This window comes from the organism of the source record quoted next, unplaced genomic scaffold (assembly GCF_019419815.1).
Source record: "Pyrus x bretschneideri cultivar Hongxiangsu unplaced genomic scaffold, Pyrus_bretschneideri_v1 Contig2, whole genome shotgun sequence".
In the NCBI taxonomy this organism is placed as follows: domain Eukaryota; kingdom Viridiplantae; phylum Streptophyta; class Magnoliopsida; order Rosales; family Rosaceae; genus Pyrus; species Pyrus x bretschneideri.
The window spans coordinates 11,101,447-11,120,417 of NW_025999501.1; the positions used below are offsets into that span (position 1 = coordinate 11,101,447).

At 34.2% G+C, this 18,971-nt stretch overlaps 1 protein-coding gene and 1 long non-coding RNA gene across 4 annotated transcripts; one reads left to right on the forward strand and one right to left on the reverse strand.

Moving 5' to 3' along the window:
* Positions 1 to 416: 416 nt before the first annotated feature.
* On the forward strand, positions 417 to 7,082 carry LOC125476908 (putative disease resistance protein RGA3). 2 transcript variants are annotated; one of them, XM_048583540.1, is made up of 5 exons: positions 417 to 3,740; positions 3,832 to 3,902; positions 5,321 to 5,380; positions 5,583 to 6,606; positions 6,716 to 7,082. In XM_048583540.1, the coding sequence occupies exon 1, from the start codon at positions 1,503 to 1,505 to the stop codon at positions 2,406 to 2,408; it is 906 nt and encodes a 301-aa protein (XP_048439497.1). In that variant the 5' UTR covers positions 417 to 1,502; the 3' UTR covers positions 2,409 to 3,740; positions 3,832 to 3,902; positions 5,321 to 5,380; positions 5,583 to 6,606; positions 6,716 to 7,082. The 2 variants fall into 2 exon arrangements, with proteins under 2 accessions (XP_048439497.1, XP_048439498.1); XM_048583541.1 differs by lacking the exon at positions 5,321 to 5,380.
* Positions 5,539 to 9,059, reverse strand: LOC125476912. Of its 2 annotated transcripts, XR_007258137.1 has the most exons (3): positions 8,788 to 9,021; positions 7,688 to 8,048; positions 5,539 to 6,578 (listed from the first exon to the last, which is right to left on the reverse strand). It is a non-coding gene; the product is annotated as an uncharacterized LOC125476912 (long non-coding RNA). The 2 variants fall into 2 exon arrangements; XR_007258136.1 differs by lacking the exon at positions 5,539 to 6,578 and having other exon boundaries at positions 7,443 to 8,048; positions 8,788 to 9,059.
* Between the last annotated feature and the right edge of the window lie 9,912 nt (positions 9,060 to 18,971).

Below are 18,971 nucleotides of genomic sequence, written 5' to 3' on the forward strand. Positions count from 1 at the left end.
AGGATCACTCCCCTGGGCGATGTGGGATGTCACATACCACCCCCCTTAGGGACCCGACGTCCTCGTCGGCACACACGCGGCCAGGGTTAGGCTCTGATACCAATTGTCACATCCCGACCCGGGACGGATCACTTCCCGGGCCCGCTCCACCACCGTAGCACGATATTGTCCGTTTTGGGCTTACCATTCCCTCACGGTTTTGTTTTTGGGAACTCACGAGCAACTTCCCAGTGGGTCACCCATCATGGGATTGCTCTAACCCCCTTCTCGCTTAACTTCGGAGCTCCTACGAAACCCGAAGCCAGTGAGCTCCCAAAAGGCCTCATGCTAGGTAGGGATGAGAATATACATTTAAGGATCACCATCATGGGATTGCTCTAACCCCCTTCTCACTTAACTTCGGAGTTCCTACGAAACCCGAAGCCAGTGAGCTCCCAAAAGGTCTCATGCTAGGTAGGGATGAGAATATACATTTAAGGATCACTCCCCTGGACGATGTGGGATGTTACAAAATTATGTCTTCCACATGTACCAAAAAATACGTACAAATATAAAGATGTTATTAATCACCCTAATTTTTTTCATAAATGTTATTCCTCTCACTAAATTATGTCTTCCACATATACCAAAAAATAATATTTCCATAAATAATGTATATAGGTAGATTAATTTATATAAAAATAATATATATAGCTATATTAATCTGTCTTGTTTAAATTTCAAGGGATAGGTAAATTGTTTGTATTGCAATATATATAGTTATAATGTGCTAGATCAAAAATAATAATATAAGTTTTTGCGTACATTGTTATAGCTATAATGAGATAAGTAAATTATTTTTACAATTAATACTTTTATTCTAAGTAGGTACACTAACATATAGATAGGTACATTAGTTTCTATGAAAAAGGAAAATAGATACATTATTTTGTCTCTGTTTCAAGCCACAAACAACATAATATATCTATTTATATTTTGGTAAATTATTTTTACCGTAGAAACAATTTTGAACCCTAAAACAAAATTGTGGTGGTCGTTGATAAAAAGAAAAACATTTTTGAGAGAAAAAAAAAATCCTATTCAAATAATAAATTATAACATTAATGCCTTTTTTTTTGGTGTTTGGGGTGGGTGGAATCATTAATCCCCCTTTTCAATCTGCATCAAATTAGTTGTATATGTAAAATGTAATTAGCGATATTTTAGGCATTCAAAGAAAAAAAAAAACAAAATACGTGAAGTCAAATATAATTAATGAATTTACTTATGTACAGTCTATTTTCTACATTATTTTAGGACACCTTTGAACTCACTAATCCAATTAACAAGTTTTGGGAGGCATTTTACACACTAAAAAAAGTATTCAAGAATGGTCATTGTTTAAAAACAGTAAAATATGGAACAACCTATTAAAAGAAGAAGATAAAATTGTGCTAGTCTTGAGGTTGAGTTTTGACAATTTAGAATCACCATCATAGAAGCAATGTTTTGCATATTGCTCAATGTTTGAGAAAGATGTTGAAATTCAAAGAGACAACTTGATTCAACTTTGGATGGCTCAAGGACTACTCCGCCCTTCGCATGACGAAAGTAAAGATATGGAGGACATAGGCAATGAATATTTTGATATTTTATTGCAGAGCTCCTTATTTCAAGTTGCTACGATGAGTGACAATGGCATTGTTAGCAAATGCAAGATGCATGATCGTGCAAAAAGTTTATCCAAAACTGAGAGTTTGACTGGAGACTTATGTGGCATAGAGATTCGACATGTTGCTCGGGTTTCTACTAATAAACTGGGAAAATTTCCGAAAAGAAATGCTGAGAAATTGTGGTCACTGCTTTTCAATGGCGTTGAAGTTCCTACTAACATTCTTCCACGGTTCAAAGCTTTACGTGTCTTAAATTTAAGTAATGCTAATATTGAAGAATTTCCAGTTTCAGTAGGTAGGCCGAAACACTTAAGGTATCTTGACATTTCCGAAACAAGATTCAAAGCACTCCCCAAATTTATAGGCAAGCTCTATAGCCTTCAGACATTAAGAGCAGTATATTGTGCCCTTGAAGAGTTTCCAAAACAATTGCAAAACTTGATCAACCTGAGACATAATTATTTTGATGAAGATATCAAATTCCCAAAGGGCATACGACAGCTGACTTGCCTTCGAACATTACCTTACTTTTCGTTGGGTAATGACGTTGGTCGTCAGATTGAAGAGTTGGCTGGCTTGAAACAATTGAAAGGTGAATTCATTGTCGGTAATTTGGAGCACATAAAGAATGGAGAAGAAGCAAAGAAAGCTAAATTAGAGGATAAGACGAAAGTATGTCATTTGGAACTCAAATGGACAGCAGATAGATCAACAACTGACAATAACGAGGAGGAGGATGTCCTAGAAGGCCTCTGACGACATCTGGAGTTAAAGAGCTTAAGTATTGAAAACTTCATGGGCGTTAAGTTTCCATTGTGGATGATGAGTGGGTCATTACCGCTCAACAGCTTGAAGAAGATTCAATTACTTGGATGCGACAAATGTGAAGTAGTCCCATCGCTCAGTCATCTACCCAATCTTACGGAGCTTAATATTAAAGGAATAGCTCACTTGAAATATGTTGGAGCAGAGTTCTACGGTTATGGTCAGGCCCATTAAGTTTATGGGCCTCTCTCGTGGAAGTGAGTATACAAAATCGCAATGGACTATCAGGCCCATTGAGTGTGTGGGCCTCTATCGTGGAATTGTATATAGAGGATTGGAATAATCTGACATCAATTGAAATGAAATGCAGCGTGTCCCTCACCGCCTCTCTTCAGAAATTGATAATCTGGGATTGCCGTGAATTAACAAGCTTACCTGCTCTTCCACAACAATGTACCTCTATTTAGGAATTGTGGATATGGGAATGTCCAAAGCTATCAACGTTTGGTGTCAAAAGTAGGAGCGTTGAGGAGGAGGAGGAGGAGGAAAGCATTAGTCTTGGAAAACTGTGTTTATGGAGTTGCCCAAAGCCAGCGTCCTTTTGTGCCCAAAGTAGCAGAATTGACGAGGATGAGTGCATTAGTCTACATCTTCTTAAGACTTGCGCACCATGACCTTCCTTCGACAACTGAGGATTGAAAATTGTGAAAGATTAAAAAGTTGGGTGAGCAGCCATCAATTCCCACTCTCTCTTGAGACGCTGCAAATACGAGATATCCCTAATTTACAGATTCTTCCAAGTTTAGACCACTTTCATTCTCTCCGTCCTTTGTCGATTGTAGGTTTGCGAAACCTAAAATATATGCCGAAGGGGCTACAGTGGCCCACTGGCTTGAAGCAATTGTATATCGATGGGTTTTGGGAGAAGCTCGATTCCTTCCCTGATTTTCAAGTTGGATCATTAATGTATCTTACAAGTTTAGTGTTAAGGGGTTGGTCTAAGCTAAAGTCTCTGCCTCAACAAATTCAACACCTCACTTCTCTAACATCTATGGAGATATATTCTATTAAGGGGGTGGAGACTTTGCCAGAATGGTTGGGTAGCCCTTACATCCATTGCTCAACTGACGATTTTGTTTTGCGAGAATCTGATGAATTTACCAAGTCTCCAAGCTATGCAACGCCTCACCAAATTACAAATGTGTATTAGAAAAACCAAATTTCATGGTGTGCAAGGCCACGGTTGTCCGAGATTACTTGTATTCCAGTTATTTGTACAAACGACTCCAAATGGCTCGAATTTCCGCTTTGGAATTAATCCATGTAAGTTTTTCATATCCACACCTCCCATTCTCTTCTAAATGCATTTTACTGTTGACTTTTGACTTAACTATATATGTTACGTGTTTCCCAGTGGCATGTATAATTTCTTTGGGCATGCTGTGGCGTTTTTAAGGATGCTCAATTGGTGCAAACTGAGTGCAGGTACTGATGCACAAAATATTAATTCTCTCGATCTACCTTTCTTTCTCTATGATATACCTTTAAGTTACACACGAGTCGATATTGCCGATATCCTAAGCCACCTGGGAGATTAACTGATAAGGGGTTCTAACAAAAGGTCTCGGCAAAATTGTGTGTGGTACTAAATTATTAATAGAATGGTTCTTCTCATTTTCGATGTCGGACTAAAATGTGGTTGCCCCCAAATGCCAAAATAGCATACAGGAACGCTGATGTTTACCTATATAATCTTTATCCGAATGTACCAGAACTAAATATGTTTAGTTTAATGGCTATTGGGATGTTTAAAAATAAGGTTTTAGCCAAGGGAAAGAGATACTCTCCGGATCTCTCCCACCAAGGCTATCGGATCAAGTGATCTGGATCTTTCAAATTTCATCAAACGGCTCACCTGTTCTGGCCACTTAAATGCTATGATAATTTTTGGTCGTTGGATGAAATTTGAAAGGCCCAGATCACTTGATAATTTTTGGTAACTTTTTAAAAAATAAAATTTATGTAGATTATCCTCATTTATTTTTATGAACATTTTAATCTAAAAATATTTAAATTTCGATAAGTAAATAAAAATCATACAAATACATAGATATTTTATAAAGTTTTAAGTTAAATTTGATTTAAATAATTTTCTTAAATTATTTTAGAGTTAGATTTAATTTTGTGCCGTCAAATCTTTTTCTTTACCATTAGATTTGATTTCATTTGATCATAGCCATTAGATTATAAAGAAAAAACAAAAACAAAAAATGTTTGAAATATGACAGCTTGGTGGATCTAGAATAATCTCCAGTAACTAATAAAACACTCATTGTCAACTAAAATCCTATAAAATTACCCGTTTAACCCTCTAATTAAAACAGAATATGAATAAAAAATATGGGGCAAAAATGTAATTTCAGACAACCAAATTTTGTTGTTGTTTTTTTTTCTTTTCAAAGCCTCACCTACATGTAATTTTAACATATCTCTAATTAAAAAAAAATGTAAAAAAAAAAAAAAAAAAAAAAAAAAACTTCTCACTCCCACATTCTCTATCACTCTCTTCCTCTCCTTCTATTTCAAAAAAAAAAAAAAAAAAAAAATCTCACACACTTTGTGTGCCTATATGCTAGTTTAAATTAAGCCATCCAAATTGGGCATCCGAATTTTCTTTATGTTGATATAAAAAAATTCTGTTAATTACGACCATCCAAATAAAACAAAAAAATATTCATAGCTTCCATTGTGGTTCTCTTAAAATTGCGACGGTAAATCTTTATCAATATCATTCATAGCTTCCAAAACCCTCAAAATCAAAAGACCCATTAAAATGATGGCCGCTCCTTCGACCACATTTTCCAAAACCCTCATGTTAATGGTTTTAAGCTTTTTTTGCACAGAATTAAGGCTAGTTTCTGGCGATCTCGGCACAGCAACTGCATACGGTCCTCCTTATATGCGTGAGTAAACAACTTATTCATCTCAACGCAATGATTACTGTATTGTTGTGTGATTGCCTTGATCACAATTAGGGGGTTTAAATGGTTTTAAGTGAGTAATTCATGTCTAGTTAGTTGCAGGTTGAATAGGGTATTGAGAATTAGTTGGACCATATCAATGACAATTAGCTTTTCTTATGCCATTATTGTAATTGTTGTGCAGCAACAAAATGCTTTGGGAGTAGGCCAGACCAGTTCCCTCCGATGTACCTTTTTGTGGCGGTGAGTGAAGGGTTGTGGGACGGTGGTTCTGCGTGTGGAAGGCTCTATAAAATTAGGTGCCTGAGTGGACCTAATATGCAGTGGCGGATCCAGGATTTTAAACTCGGGGGGTCCCAATAATAAAGGTTAAAAAAAAATTCCATCCAAATTTCAATTATAAAATGAGTATACAAACATAAAACACATCAACAATCATATCAATAATAGACTAAAAATCTCCACCAATATCTAATATAATTTAATTGAGATTAGATTAGAATACCAAAAAACTTACTTGAATTTGGAACCAAATAGTGGTGGCTTGGAGAATTTAAACAAGTGGAGGTATAATATTGGAGTAATGTAATTATAATATGGGATTGGGTGGGATTAGAAATTTAGGGTTTTGGGTGAATATAAGAAAGATGGGGGATTAGGGGGAAAAGCAGTGGAAGGCACGGGTAAAGAAGAAGTGAAAGGGACGACAGGATGTGGGGCTAGACTTTCAAAAATAATATGTAATCATGTTGCAAAGGTGGACCAATTGCAACCGTTGATTTCATTGGTTTAATTAAAAAAAAAAAAAAAAAAAAAAGGGCCAAAACACTGCGTTTTGGACCCTTTTTTTTAATGCCCTGTTTTCTTTCTTCTCCCCTGTTTTCTTCTTCTCCGTTGCAAACTGCAACCTGTTGCTGCAGCAACACAGACAATCTGCACAGCAGCACAGGCCTCGTGTTCGAGTACGAGGGGTCCTCCGGAAAATTTCTAGCAACATTTTAGGATGGCCGAGGGGTCCTGGGACCTCCCAGGACCCTCTGTAGATCCGTCCCTGCTAATATGCCCTGCAAGGATGGTGCTACTGTGGAGGTGAAGGTGGTGGATCTTTGCCGTCAATCTCCTTGCCCTTCTACTATAGCCATGTCAACCGATGCTTTTGCAGCCATCTCAAACTCATCTTCTACACGAAACAACATCGAATATGTCCAGTAAGTATCTATACTTCTAATGTTGGTTTCCTTATATCTATATACGTGTAAATATATGTGTATATATATATACACACTAATATACATGTCGATGGTTTGATAAGTGCAGGATATGAAATCAGCTGAACCAGTTCTATGCTGATCACATACAGCTGAGGATATTTCTCAAAGAACTCTCTCCGGCAGCCAACGCTTCTAAATCTCAAAACTTATATAATAATGGTCGATAATACTTTCAACTGTATTAAATAGGATGTTTTTTCATATGTTTAATCTTTATTGTTGCCTTGTTGGTACTGAAATCTGTTAAAATTGAAGTGGTTTTTCTAGAATGACTTCCCACATACCCAACAGCTTATATTAATTCCTTGTTTGTGGCTGTCTTGGAAACCCACATGTTTTCATGGTGAGATGGTATATTAATTCAAAAAATGTGTTAAAATGATAAACCCACATGTTTAATAGGAAACCCACATGTTTTCATGGTGAGATGGTATATTAATTCAAAAAAAGTGGTAAAATGATAAACCCAAATGTTTAATAGGAAACCCACATTAAAAAATGATAACATGTGGATTTGACTAATTATATACCTATTCCAAAGCTAGTGTTTTGGAATAGGTATATTAATTCCTTTATGCTTCGGTTTTCCTTCCACACAATAGTTTTCAATTGCATTGATAACTAGCTGTTGCTTATCCTTTTGAGTTAGTTTTTTCATCTTTCCTTTTGGCTGTACTGTTCATGCTCTAGGTGAGAGTGTGTAACTTGTAAGCTTATTTCATCGAGTTCCATTCTTTCTCTTCACTGTTGGTTGTAAGTTTGGTGTCTACACATGTCTTAAGTCTCAAATTTATAGCTTTTGAACAATTAATTCGAAAACAGAAGGGTCCTGGGTTTGTGAATTTCGAGTCTTGATTTGTCATACAATAGCTTGTTGATTACTTATGCTGATACTAGTTCCTCTTATTCTTCCTTCCCTCAACTTACGGCATTGAAATTGTCTTCTGGAAAGTTGAGAACATTTCCTGATTTCTTGAGAAATCAAGCAAAATTAAGCATTTTGGACCTTTCAGCAAACCTGATTCATGGTGAAATAACCAACTGGATTTGGAAGTTGAGTAGTCTTAGTCAACTAAATCCTTCTTGTAAGTCTCCTGGTAAATCTACTAGGTCCTGTGGTGCTGGCATATCAAATTGAGCTTTCTCAACTGATTCCGATGGCTGGATTGGCAGCAAAGAATCCAGACCAACTCCAACCAATTCTCTCTGTGAAAAAAGGGAAGCATGTTGTATTTCCATCCTCCATTGCATTGGTGGTTAAGATGGCAATGGTGGCATGTCTTCCATATTGACCACAGTAGCTTCAGGGGCCAGGACTGATCTAGGAAGGGTAGAATCTAATGGTTCCAGTGTTTGCTTCATAACATCAAGTTCCTGGCCTAATGGTTCCGAGTCAAAAATTAATCACATACTAACTTACCATTTTATTCCATAAATCACCTATGTATAAGCAATATGGTATCAAACTCTGACATTTTTAAGCTTTAGTTAACCTTAACAACCATTAATCTTCTTTTCTTGGTAAACACCCTAAAACTTGAAAACTACGAAAGCATTAAGACGATAAGGGGATCAAATTTCATAATCTACTCATTTCAGTGCATTCAACAAGTAGTCAACTTCTAATCCATGAATCTATGTTTACTTGGATGAATCAAAATTTGCCATGTAAAATTGAGTTTTGATGATTTCATTCTTAGTTTAAGGTTCGGGTGAACATGTAAGCCTTAATTAGAGCTTAACCTTCAATTCTAACTGTAGCACATGCAAATTTCTTTACTTGATACTTGATCTTAAAACATAAACATTAATGAAATGCAGAACACAGAATCAATAGTATCATCCAATACGGCGAGATTAAGTACATCAGTGTTAAAACAACGGAAGGATTACAATTACAATACTACAAAATCCAATTTCAGAGAAAACCCCAATTCCAATCCGAATTACATTAGTGTTAAAGACCGAGATTAACTACATCAAAACTACAAAATCCAACGACAAATTAAAACCCTAATCTTACAATTTCAGAGAAACCTCCAATTCCAATCCCAATTTGAATCTAAAATTAAAACCCTAATTTTATAAAGTGCAAACATATTCAAGAGATTGACTTACCATGAGAGAAGACGAAGTCATAATGGTTGTGGTGGAGGTGAGATCGTGAGAGAGATTGGAGAGGAGGAGGAGTGGACGGCCGGCAACTGAGAGAGACGGAGTGAGAAAAGTGAGAATCTGAATAATTCAATTCGGATTGTGATTTTCACACATCCTTACCTACTTTTCCACATCCGTCCATATTTTGTAATATTTAATTTGTATTCTATTATTTAATCTTTTATATATACCCTTTTCTATTTAATCTTTCATTAATTACCATAAAAAAAGGAGAAAGGGTATATATGAAAGATTAAATAGTAGGATACCAATTAAGTATTAAAAAGTAAGAAAAGGTGTGGAAAAGGTAGTTAAGGGTGTGTGAAAATCACAACCCTTCTCAAATAAGCATCGAGTGGTAACTAAGCACCAATAGGAATCCACTCCGGTGCGACCAAGTGCTTGTGCACTCAGATAAGCAAAAGAGTGTGGAAAAAGTAGTTAAGGGTGTGTGAAAATCATAACTCTTCTCAGATAAGCATCGAGTGGTAACTAAGCACCAATAGGGATCCACTCCGGTGCGACCAAGTGCTTGTGAACTCAGATAAGCACCAATAGAAACAAACCACGTGGACGACGATTTTAATTGAAAACTGATTCGGTACGGTTTGGTATCAAACATAAAACCAAAATCGAACTGATCTTGTACCCCATACCGAATGAACCGAAAAAAAATAGCCGACCGACCGGATTCGATTCGTTCTCGGTATTTTTTGCCAGGCCTATTTGGAACTTGTCAGATTTGCTACGCGTACGGTTCCTGCCCGTGGGTTTTGCGGCGGAGTCGTTTTGGACCTTAAACCGTTAAAACGAACCACTGTTTGGGCCATATAAAATTCATCTGGGCTTACTATAAGCCCAATGGGCAGTTGTAAAAAATCGGTAAAAGCAATTTTGCCTACAAAAAAGAAGAAAAACATTTCGATTAGGAAAAAAATATCTTTAATATTAGGAATCAATTATGTTTTTTCTTTACTTCTTATATGATTGAAGCTACAAATTAAATTTATTCACCCGAAAAATTAGAGGAAATGAACTTCACTTTTGTTTGACATTAGAAAGCAAAATGGTAAGTTTGGTAATCTAATTTCTACATTTCACATTTTTTTTTGGTAAGAGAGAAAAATGATTCTGCAACAAACTATAAATTTAAAAAAAAAAAAAAAAACTTGAAAACAACAACTATAAAAAGATACACTAACCATTTTCCACTTGACATGTGCTTTGTGCATTCTTATTAGCTTTCTCATGTCTAATGTTGTTACTAAATATTATTTTGGATTTTTTTTTGAACTGTCATATGACCTTATATCCCTTTTTAAATTTGTTATATAAACTTAAATTTTAAGCGATTTGTCATATCAAATTTTGAAAATAATTAATTTGTCATCTCATCCTAATTCCGTTACGTTAAGTTTCTATCCAAAATAAGCTATGGTCAAGGCACATGACTTATTTTCAAGGTTCTTTGGAACATTTTAACTGCCTTTATTTTTAATGAACATGATTGACAGCGTTGAATTCTCAAAGCTTGTAATTAGTTAAACTTCATGTTAGAGAGCCTAATGTACTATTTTAATAGTTCACCATAAGTTAATGAAAACTAAGTTATCGCCCACCCTAGAGTACATATATCTTTGTATAAATTAATAAACTTGTGACAAATGAGGTTAAAAGTCCAAAATAACATTCTTTTGGATGAAGAACTTAATATAATTAGTGTGAGATGACAATTAATGATTTTAGAAAATTCGTATGACTAATTGCTTAAAATTTTAGTACAAATGATAGATTAAAAATATGTATAAATTTATATGACATTTCAAAAATTTCGGCTATTATTTTATTTTCTAAGACCATCTTCAAAGGAGATGTCAAAAAGTTCACATCAGTAATAACGGTAAAAAAAAAGACATCACTAGTGTTTTCCAACTGAAAGGCCAATTCCTATGTGGCATGACATGGAATGGTAGTAGAGGAAGTTGCTGTCAAATTTGACAGCTACTTCAATTATATTTTTAGAAATTAATAATTTTTTATTCTTATCTTTTGTTTTAAAAAATACTAATTACAACTATAAAAAGTAAATAATGTAATAAATAATAGTTTACATTTGACATATCAATTGGATAACAAAATTTAAAAAAAGATCAATGTGCCACATATTTATAAGCCTTTAAATTTAAATTTTATGTGCAAAATTTGACATCTCCTTTGAAGATGCTCTAAACGGCTATATATAGGGAAATTTAGGTCGGCTTATTATTTTTTGACAGTTTTTCAGAATCATTTTTATTATTTTTTATTTGTCATACAAGTGCTATATATTGGGAAATCTAGGTCGGCTTGTGATTATGATGTCAAATACAATACATCAATAATATGGTTAAAACGACCTGTCCAAACCACCCAGCACAATCTGATGGACCATCGCCTCATTTTTACTCAAAACGATTTGGGTTAGATACGCCTTAGTGCTCATGCACAACGGCACAATGGCACAATGGTTAGGGCTGGGCATGGGTGGGTTGAGCCGCGTTAAACCTCAACCCATTAGCCGACCCATTCAATTGGGTTATCATTTGGTGGAACTTGCGTGTGACCGAACAACATTAATCACCATCTTACTCAAACTACATACATTCAGTTTGGGTTGGGTCTTTTTGCGGGTTGAAGATGGACTAATGCTTCCAAGATTTGTGACCTTGCTTGCTCATGCTTTCAAGTAATGAGCATTATCAGCATCTCATAAAGAAAAGAATGGAGTTTGAGCGAGTCTGAGTTTCTACGGGTTAACAGTTTAAAACCGACAACTAATCCATGTCTAGGTGGGTGGGCGGGTTATAACACAAATCCAAAAAGTTGATCATTAAACCCGACTCAACGTACCCCACCACATGAGTGTAGGGTAGATTGGTCGGGTTGTTTAAAAAGTACCCACACATAACATTGCCGTTAAACATTGAATAATATTTGACTACTTAACGGATGTGTGAGAGTTCCTACTCAAATTATTCGTTGCCGATTTCATTTAACTTTGTGCTAAGAATAAGAACCGTTAATATTATAAATCGTTTTATAAATATCGTCTCTGCAAAATCAATTAAAATTAAAGTCGTTTAGTCATTAAACTGTATAAAATAGATTAACGGAGTTGGTAAAAGTATTACAAACCGTTCATGTATTTGCTACAATAGATCGCCTTTGCAAAAAATCAATTAAAACTAAAGTCGTTTAGTCATCGAACTGTATAAAAACAGATGAACGGAATTGGTAAAAGTATTATGAACCGTTCATGTATTTACTACAATAGATTGACTAAAAAACTTTAATTTTCCGAACAAAACAACAATAAGAATTATTCATAAGATTCGAACCTAATACTTGGCTACTCGATGAATGTGTAAGAGTTCCTACTCAAATTGTTTGTTGCTGATTCATTGAACTTCGTGTTTATGATAAAAAAAAAAAAGCGTTCATGTTATAAATCATTCTATAAGTATTGCCTCTGCACAAAAAAAAAAAAAAAAAAACAATTAAAACTAAAGTCGTTTAGTCATCAAAATATATAAAAACAGATGATTGAAATTGGTAAAAGCTTCCGTTTGTGAATATTCCGTCCAATGTTGATTTCGGGTTTTGGCCCAGGACACTTGTTAGGCTAATTTCAATGCCCTAAATCTGTTTTTTAGCATATGTTTTGTGAAATTCCGATGTTTTAATAGCTTTGTAGTGGTTCGCCACTTAAATTTGCGATTGGCGGTGATCCCACTGTCAGATCTTCACAAAATTTTAGCATATTATTCTAGGAGAAAAAAGAGCCCTCATGAAGTTATGGATCGGAAATCCGATATACGGATCTTCTAGATTGGATTACTATGGTTGTTGACTATTCCGTTGTCCAAGTTGACCAAGGGTTGACTTTTGGTCAACAAGTTTCAAATCGTTAAATTATCATTACTAGAAACTCGGTAGAGCCTAGTGGGCCTATCTCGATTAGCAAGCTATCCTAGTTAATGTGCACCTTGGTTGACGTGCAAGTTGAGAAGAGAAGTCTTTTAACATGTTAGCTTCAACAACTCGACCAATGAAGAATCTGTTAACAAGTTAGCTTCAACAACACGACTAATGAAGAATGAAAGTTAAGATGACTATTTAGGCCTTAAAAAGAGTTTAAAACTTAAATAAAAATCTGAATCCACCCCAAAATTATTTTCTACATGTATCCTAATATTATTATTCTTCAGCCTTTTGTATGAGATAGAAGTGTTAACAGAGAAGCGAGAATCTTGTTTTTAGGTTTGTAGGCTGGTGGTGTGAGAGCATGCAAATTCTAATTGGACTCGGTCATTTGATTATAAATTCCATATGTAATTCTATACATGGTTTGCTAATTCATTTTTCATGCGCAGTGTATTGAATAGCTTGTATATAGATTAAGTACTCTTTACACCAATATTATTTTTAATTAAAGAATAAATACCACTTTAAATCCAGATTTACTATCTAAACAACCCCCACAAACTCAATTCAAAATGTAAATTTATTTTTGCACTCATTTAGTAAACAAAATCCTAAAAATCCATCTTTCTCAAATTCGTGAATTGAAACCCCCGAGGACTCTAGTTTTGTCAGGTTAATTCTAAAATGGTTTTTTGACTGAGTGACTAACATGGATTTGTAATCGTTGAAGACCTTCCAAACTTTTTTGTGATGTCTGCCTTTACCATTGTAACTTATTTTATTCTCAAAACAAAGAAAAATGACAACTTTTGAAGAGGTTTTACAAATTTATTGTTGCTTACAAATTTGGAAGAGAAGTCTTTTAACAAGTTAGCTTCAACAACACGACCAATGAAGAAGTTGTTAACAAGTTAGCTTCAACAACACGATTAATGAAGAATGAAAATTAACATGACTATTTAGGCCTTAAAAAGAGTTTAAAAACTAAATAAAAATCTGAATCCACCGAAAAATTATTTTCTACATGTATCCTAATATTATTAGTCTTCAGCCTTTTGTATGAGATAAAAGTGTTAACAGAGAAGCGAGAATCTTGTTTTTAGTCCGACACTACATCAAAAACTTTATTAAGTTAGTCCAGCTTAGTCTATTCTAAGCCAGTTCATCTTAATCTCTAAAGCTAGTCCAAAGTAACAAACACACCCTTACATTATTAATAAGCACAGGCTCCATGGCCAAATGTCAAGATTTACCAACATGATTGCTTGACTTTTTGATGTTTATCAACCATGACAATGAAATCAGCTTCAAAATCATCCATAATCAAAGGTAACAAATAAATGACAATTTGTCCTTCTTTTGCAAAATTGACCTCCAATTCAAGATGACCGGACTTATCAACGGTTTCACACAGTAATAGTTAAGTAATATTTGTGTTCACTATCATTATGTGATGGTGATACTTATTACCCTTTTTATCATCATTAAATGAATTTAAATTTCGAGATATGTGTAGTAAATATACACAAATCTCAAAATTTAAACTCATCTAATGATAATAAGTAGGGTGGTAGCATTACTACCACTTGAGGGTGGTGAGCTATGGCAGAGTAAGATTTTATGCCCAGGCCCAGTGTGGGCTGGGCGACCCTCTGGGGCCCAAAAAATGTTGGAGCACCAAAATTAGTTAGGCGTTATATTCATATATGTTTGCATATGAGTATAAATTTATAAAATTTGGTTAAATGACCAAGAAGTTTAACTAGAACTAGTGGTTCATGTCGGTTAAAATTAAGGAGGACTTGGGTTCAATGTAACATCCCACATCGCCTAGGAGAGTGATCCTTATATGTATATTCTCATCCCTACCTAGCACGAGGTCTTTTGGGAGCTCACTGGTTTCGGCTTCCATGGGAACTCCGAAGTTAAGCGAGTAGCGCGCGAGAGCACTCCCATATGGGTGACCCGCTAGGAAGTTCTCATGTGAGTTCCCAGAAACAAAACCTTGAGGGTCGTGGTCGAGGCCTAAAGCGGACAATATCATGCTACGGTGGAGTCGAGCCCGGAATGTGGTGGGGGCTCGGGCCAGGATGTGACATTCAAAATGTTATGCGTGTTTATTTATTTTTCAATTTTTATGAATTTCTTTTCATAAGAATAAATTTGGTAAAATGATCAGTATGAAGTGGTGATTTATGTTATTTAAAATTAACGTGGAGGTCCGGGTTCAAAACACTATGTGCTTTTTTTTTACGTTCCAATTTTACAAGTTTCTTTTCATAAGAATATAAATTTATAAAATTTGTTAGATGATCAAGAAGAAGTTTTATAAGAAACAATGGTTTCTGTTGTTTAAAATTTACGAAAGGTCTTAAGCCTTGAGTTCATCATGATATGTGCTTTTTTATTCTTTCCAATTTTTACGAATTTCTATTTGATTGTTGATTTCTTTTTAATTACTAGCTAGTAGCTATGTAGGTTGCAATTTTTAGACATTCATTCCAATTCAAGTTAAATCTTCAACAAAGAGTTATGTGTATACCAAATTTGCAAACCATATGACATGTCACCAATAGTAAATAAACACATTTATCGAAATTTTACATATGAAAACAAATAATTTTTCTTATATGAAGTTATGGCGCATTTTTTGGGTCGCCCCGAACCTAAAAAATCTTAGGACTGACCCTAGGAGGGGTCTCACTTAAATGTTAAAAAATTTATAAATAGATAATATTTACAAGAGAGTATAACTGTATAATACATGCTTAGAGTTATGAGCTAATTAATTTTTTTGATGCGCTAAATGCTTTTTTCTTTGTTGAAATTAACCTTCCAATATCAAGTCAAGATAGAGAGTAATTAATCAAAAATTAAATAGGATTATGAGAAATTGACCTTTCAATATCAAGTCAATGAAAAATGCTATGGAGATTATATTTTTTGACCATATTTTGGAGGCCCATGATGTTGTAATTAATGATTGGCTTCATTCTTTAATGATTCACATAAATAGTCCAATCATTAACTGCTATCATCACGTGGTCTCAAAATACGGCTCAAGTAGATGATATCTCTAGCATCACTCTAAATCAATATAGAATAGATTGGGAGTTTTCAAACAAAAAAATGAGAAGAATGGATTGGGGATATATGAAATTTTAAAATTTAGTAAAAAGTTAAAAAAAGAGAGAAACTTACAAACCCTAATATTGTTGTGGGTGGGGAAATTGAAGGACAAAATATAAGAAATTTCAAAAGTTACTGATTTGTTTATAAATCAGATGATAAATTTAGTTTTAGGGTGAGTATTGTTGGATTGAAAAGAAAAAGAGACCTCTTATTTTTAATTATTGGTGAATAGAATTTAAGAATTTATGTAAACTAAAAGAAATATAATACTAAGTTTATAAAGATAAAATGAACTCATAATACCAGTTACTTAGAAAGCTGAAAGAGTGAGGGTAGGCCTAGGCCAATGCTGGCCATATAGTACCTATGCCCCTGGTGGTAAGCAGAAATACACCCTAAAAAGTACAGATTAAAATCCTTCTGGCATTGAAATCAACATTTCTTACCAAGAAAATGATGCATTCCAAATTAGAAATTCGCATGTTCATTGTTTAATACGCAAAGCACCAATTAAAAACCAAAATAGTGAAGATATTTGGTACATAAGAACTTATGTGCACATTTTTCGGGCAATAAGATTGAAGGGAGCCTATTTATTAAGGGGTGTGATATCTACACATCCTATTTTATTTCTCATATACCTTTTTAATTTTCGGCCGTCGGATCGGATGAATTGAAGAATATCAATGGACATAAATTATCAAGGGATGTGTGAGAAATAAAATGGGATGTGTGGATAGCACCCCTTTATTAAAGCATGATGACGGTTTGGTTTTGCAACAACCAGGCCTTACAAGAATTAATCTATATATATAGAGAGCTACTAGACCCATCCATTGTCTTATTTTTCCATATTGATTATGTCATAACGTAGGTGGCAAGAGGCTAATTATATACATGTGAGAGACAACCATTGCTTGGTCAGAATTGAAGACTGATTCTTCTAATTATTCTGTTATTTTGAACAAAAAAGAGATTCTACGATTTTGTTTTCCAAGAATTATTTAAACTGTAAAGTAAAAAAATCAATTAGCCTTGGATCTAATAGTAGTAGTCTTCACCTGATTTTCTGTCCAAAAAAAAAAAAACAGTCTTCACTTGATTTCATAAGTCTTTAGATTCTTTTCACATGGGTGCAATGATAATATATTTTTATATAAGCTTGAGATTTTATTGTGGAGTAACTTTATCCTATTTGCGTTATCTCGTAAACAACTTTCCTAATGAAGATGTTCTTTTTAGTTTGAAATAACAAATTTTGGACCAATCAAAGTGATTCTACACCCCAAAACAATATTCAATGTCAATAAATAAAGTTAAAATTGTTAAAAAAAATTAATTAGAAGTGAACTTGACTTGATGCGTTGGCTTTGTTGAACTTAGAGGGTTACTTGGAATGAAACCAAGTCAACATATAAAGGGGAATGTTGAATGGTAAACGGTTGAATTGATTTTGTACATACATGTGTTCGTATACCAGGTGGTTAAATTCCGTTCTTACTTTTCTGTGTTAAAATATCATGTGTCTTAAGCTCATAAGCTGATAAGATGAATGGCTAGGATTGAAAGATCTGATGTTGGGATATTCCCCTCACCTAACCGTTGGAAGAGTGATTCTCTCTCAAACACTCTTCACGTGAATTGTATGGAATAGTGGAGAGATTTTTTTATGTGACGGGAACACAAGGTAGTACATCATATGTTATTATATAAATGATTTGATATGTGTGTTAAAAAGTTAATATAAAAAATAAATTTTCCATCACTTATATAAAAACACGTGGTGTACCACTTGTGTTTCGGTCACGGTAAAAAATTTCTCGGAATAGTGAGGTCATACACTCTTTGCAAGTTTTCTGAAATTCTCCTACACATTCTCTGCAACTTTCCTTTCATTCTTAGTCTCTTCTTCTTGATTCTGTGTACCTCATCCTCAATAGCTTACTGCTTCCATGTCAAAATTCTTTAACAGATTCAAATAGCAACAAGCTTGAACGGCCAATTCCGATGTCTTTCTTTAATTTCCGTGAGCTCAAGATACTATACTTTCTTCGAACATCTTCAGTGGCTCCTTTCCCTTGTAATAACCTAGCCCAACTGTTTGTCATCAAAATGTAACATATACAGTGCTTTCGATGAGAATGGAATTGTCACAATTTAAAATTTCCTGCATCTTGTTTGACAAGCAAAATCATAAGAAAAGAAAGAAAATTTGGAAAGACATTAAGAAATGACATGAAGTACTTGGAGTTAACAACAAACCTGGTGTAAAACTGAGCGCAATAGCATTTTGGAATTCATATTGTCGACTCTACTTAATGGGACAAGGCCTTGTTGTTGTATGGTTTGACAAGCAAAACAAGTAAAAGATATGAAAGGAAAGGTCAATAGCATCTGTTACATAAGAGAGATAATATTTCAAACCCTTAGAGCAACTCCACCGTTTAAAACCTCCCCTCAGGCAATACATTATGCTATCCCCCAGTGAATAGTAATTGCCTTAATGAACAGTAATCACCTTTTGCATCTCCATCGTTGCACCAATAGCCCTGGCAATAGGGAATAAAATATTAGTATTTTTTTTATTTATAAAATAATACAAAATAATTTTAATTGTAATTTCGGATAAGATTTTTAATCGGGCTTATTGCGCCACATGTCATTATCGGAAAAATTATTAAATAATACAAAATAATTTTATTTGTAATTTCGGATAAGATTTTTAATTGTTCTCGTTGCGCCACCTGCATCAGTAGTCATTTTGTTGAAAAAAATTGGATTGAAACTTTGAGAGAAAGATAGGATTGTGATTGAAAGTAGTTGAAAAAAATATGAAATTGTGGTGTAAGCTAGATGATAATAAGAAGGTTTTATAGAAAAGTAAAAACAATTTTAAAAAAAAATTAGATTTTTTTTCAGATTTTTTACAATTTTTTAAAATTTTTATTCAACTAATTAATATCCGCCGTTGGATATAAAAAAATTTGAATTCCAACACTCCAGATTATGCCACATGTCACAACGGTAACTTTTCTTAATTTTAAAACTAT

Coding starts and splice junctions, on each gene's coding strand:
- LOC125476908 (XM_048583540.1), top strand. CDS start 1,503: ATGTTTGAGAAAGATGTTGAAATTCAAAGAGACAACTTGATTCAACTT.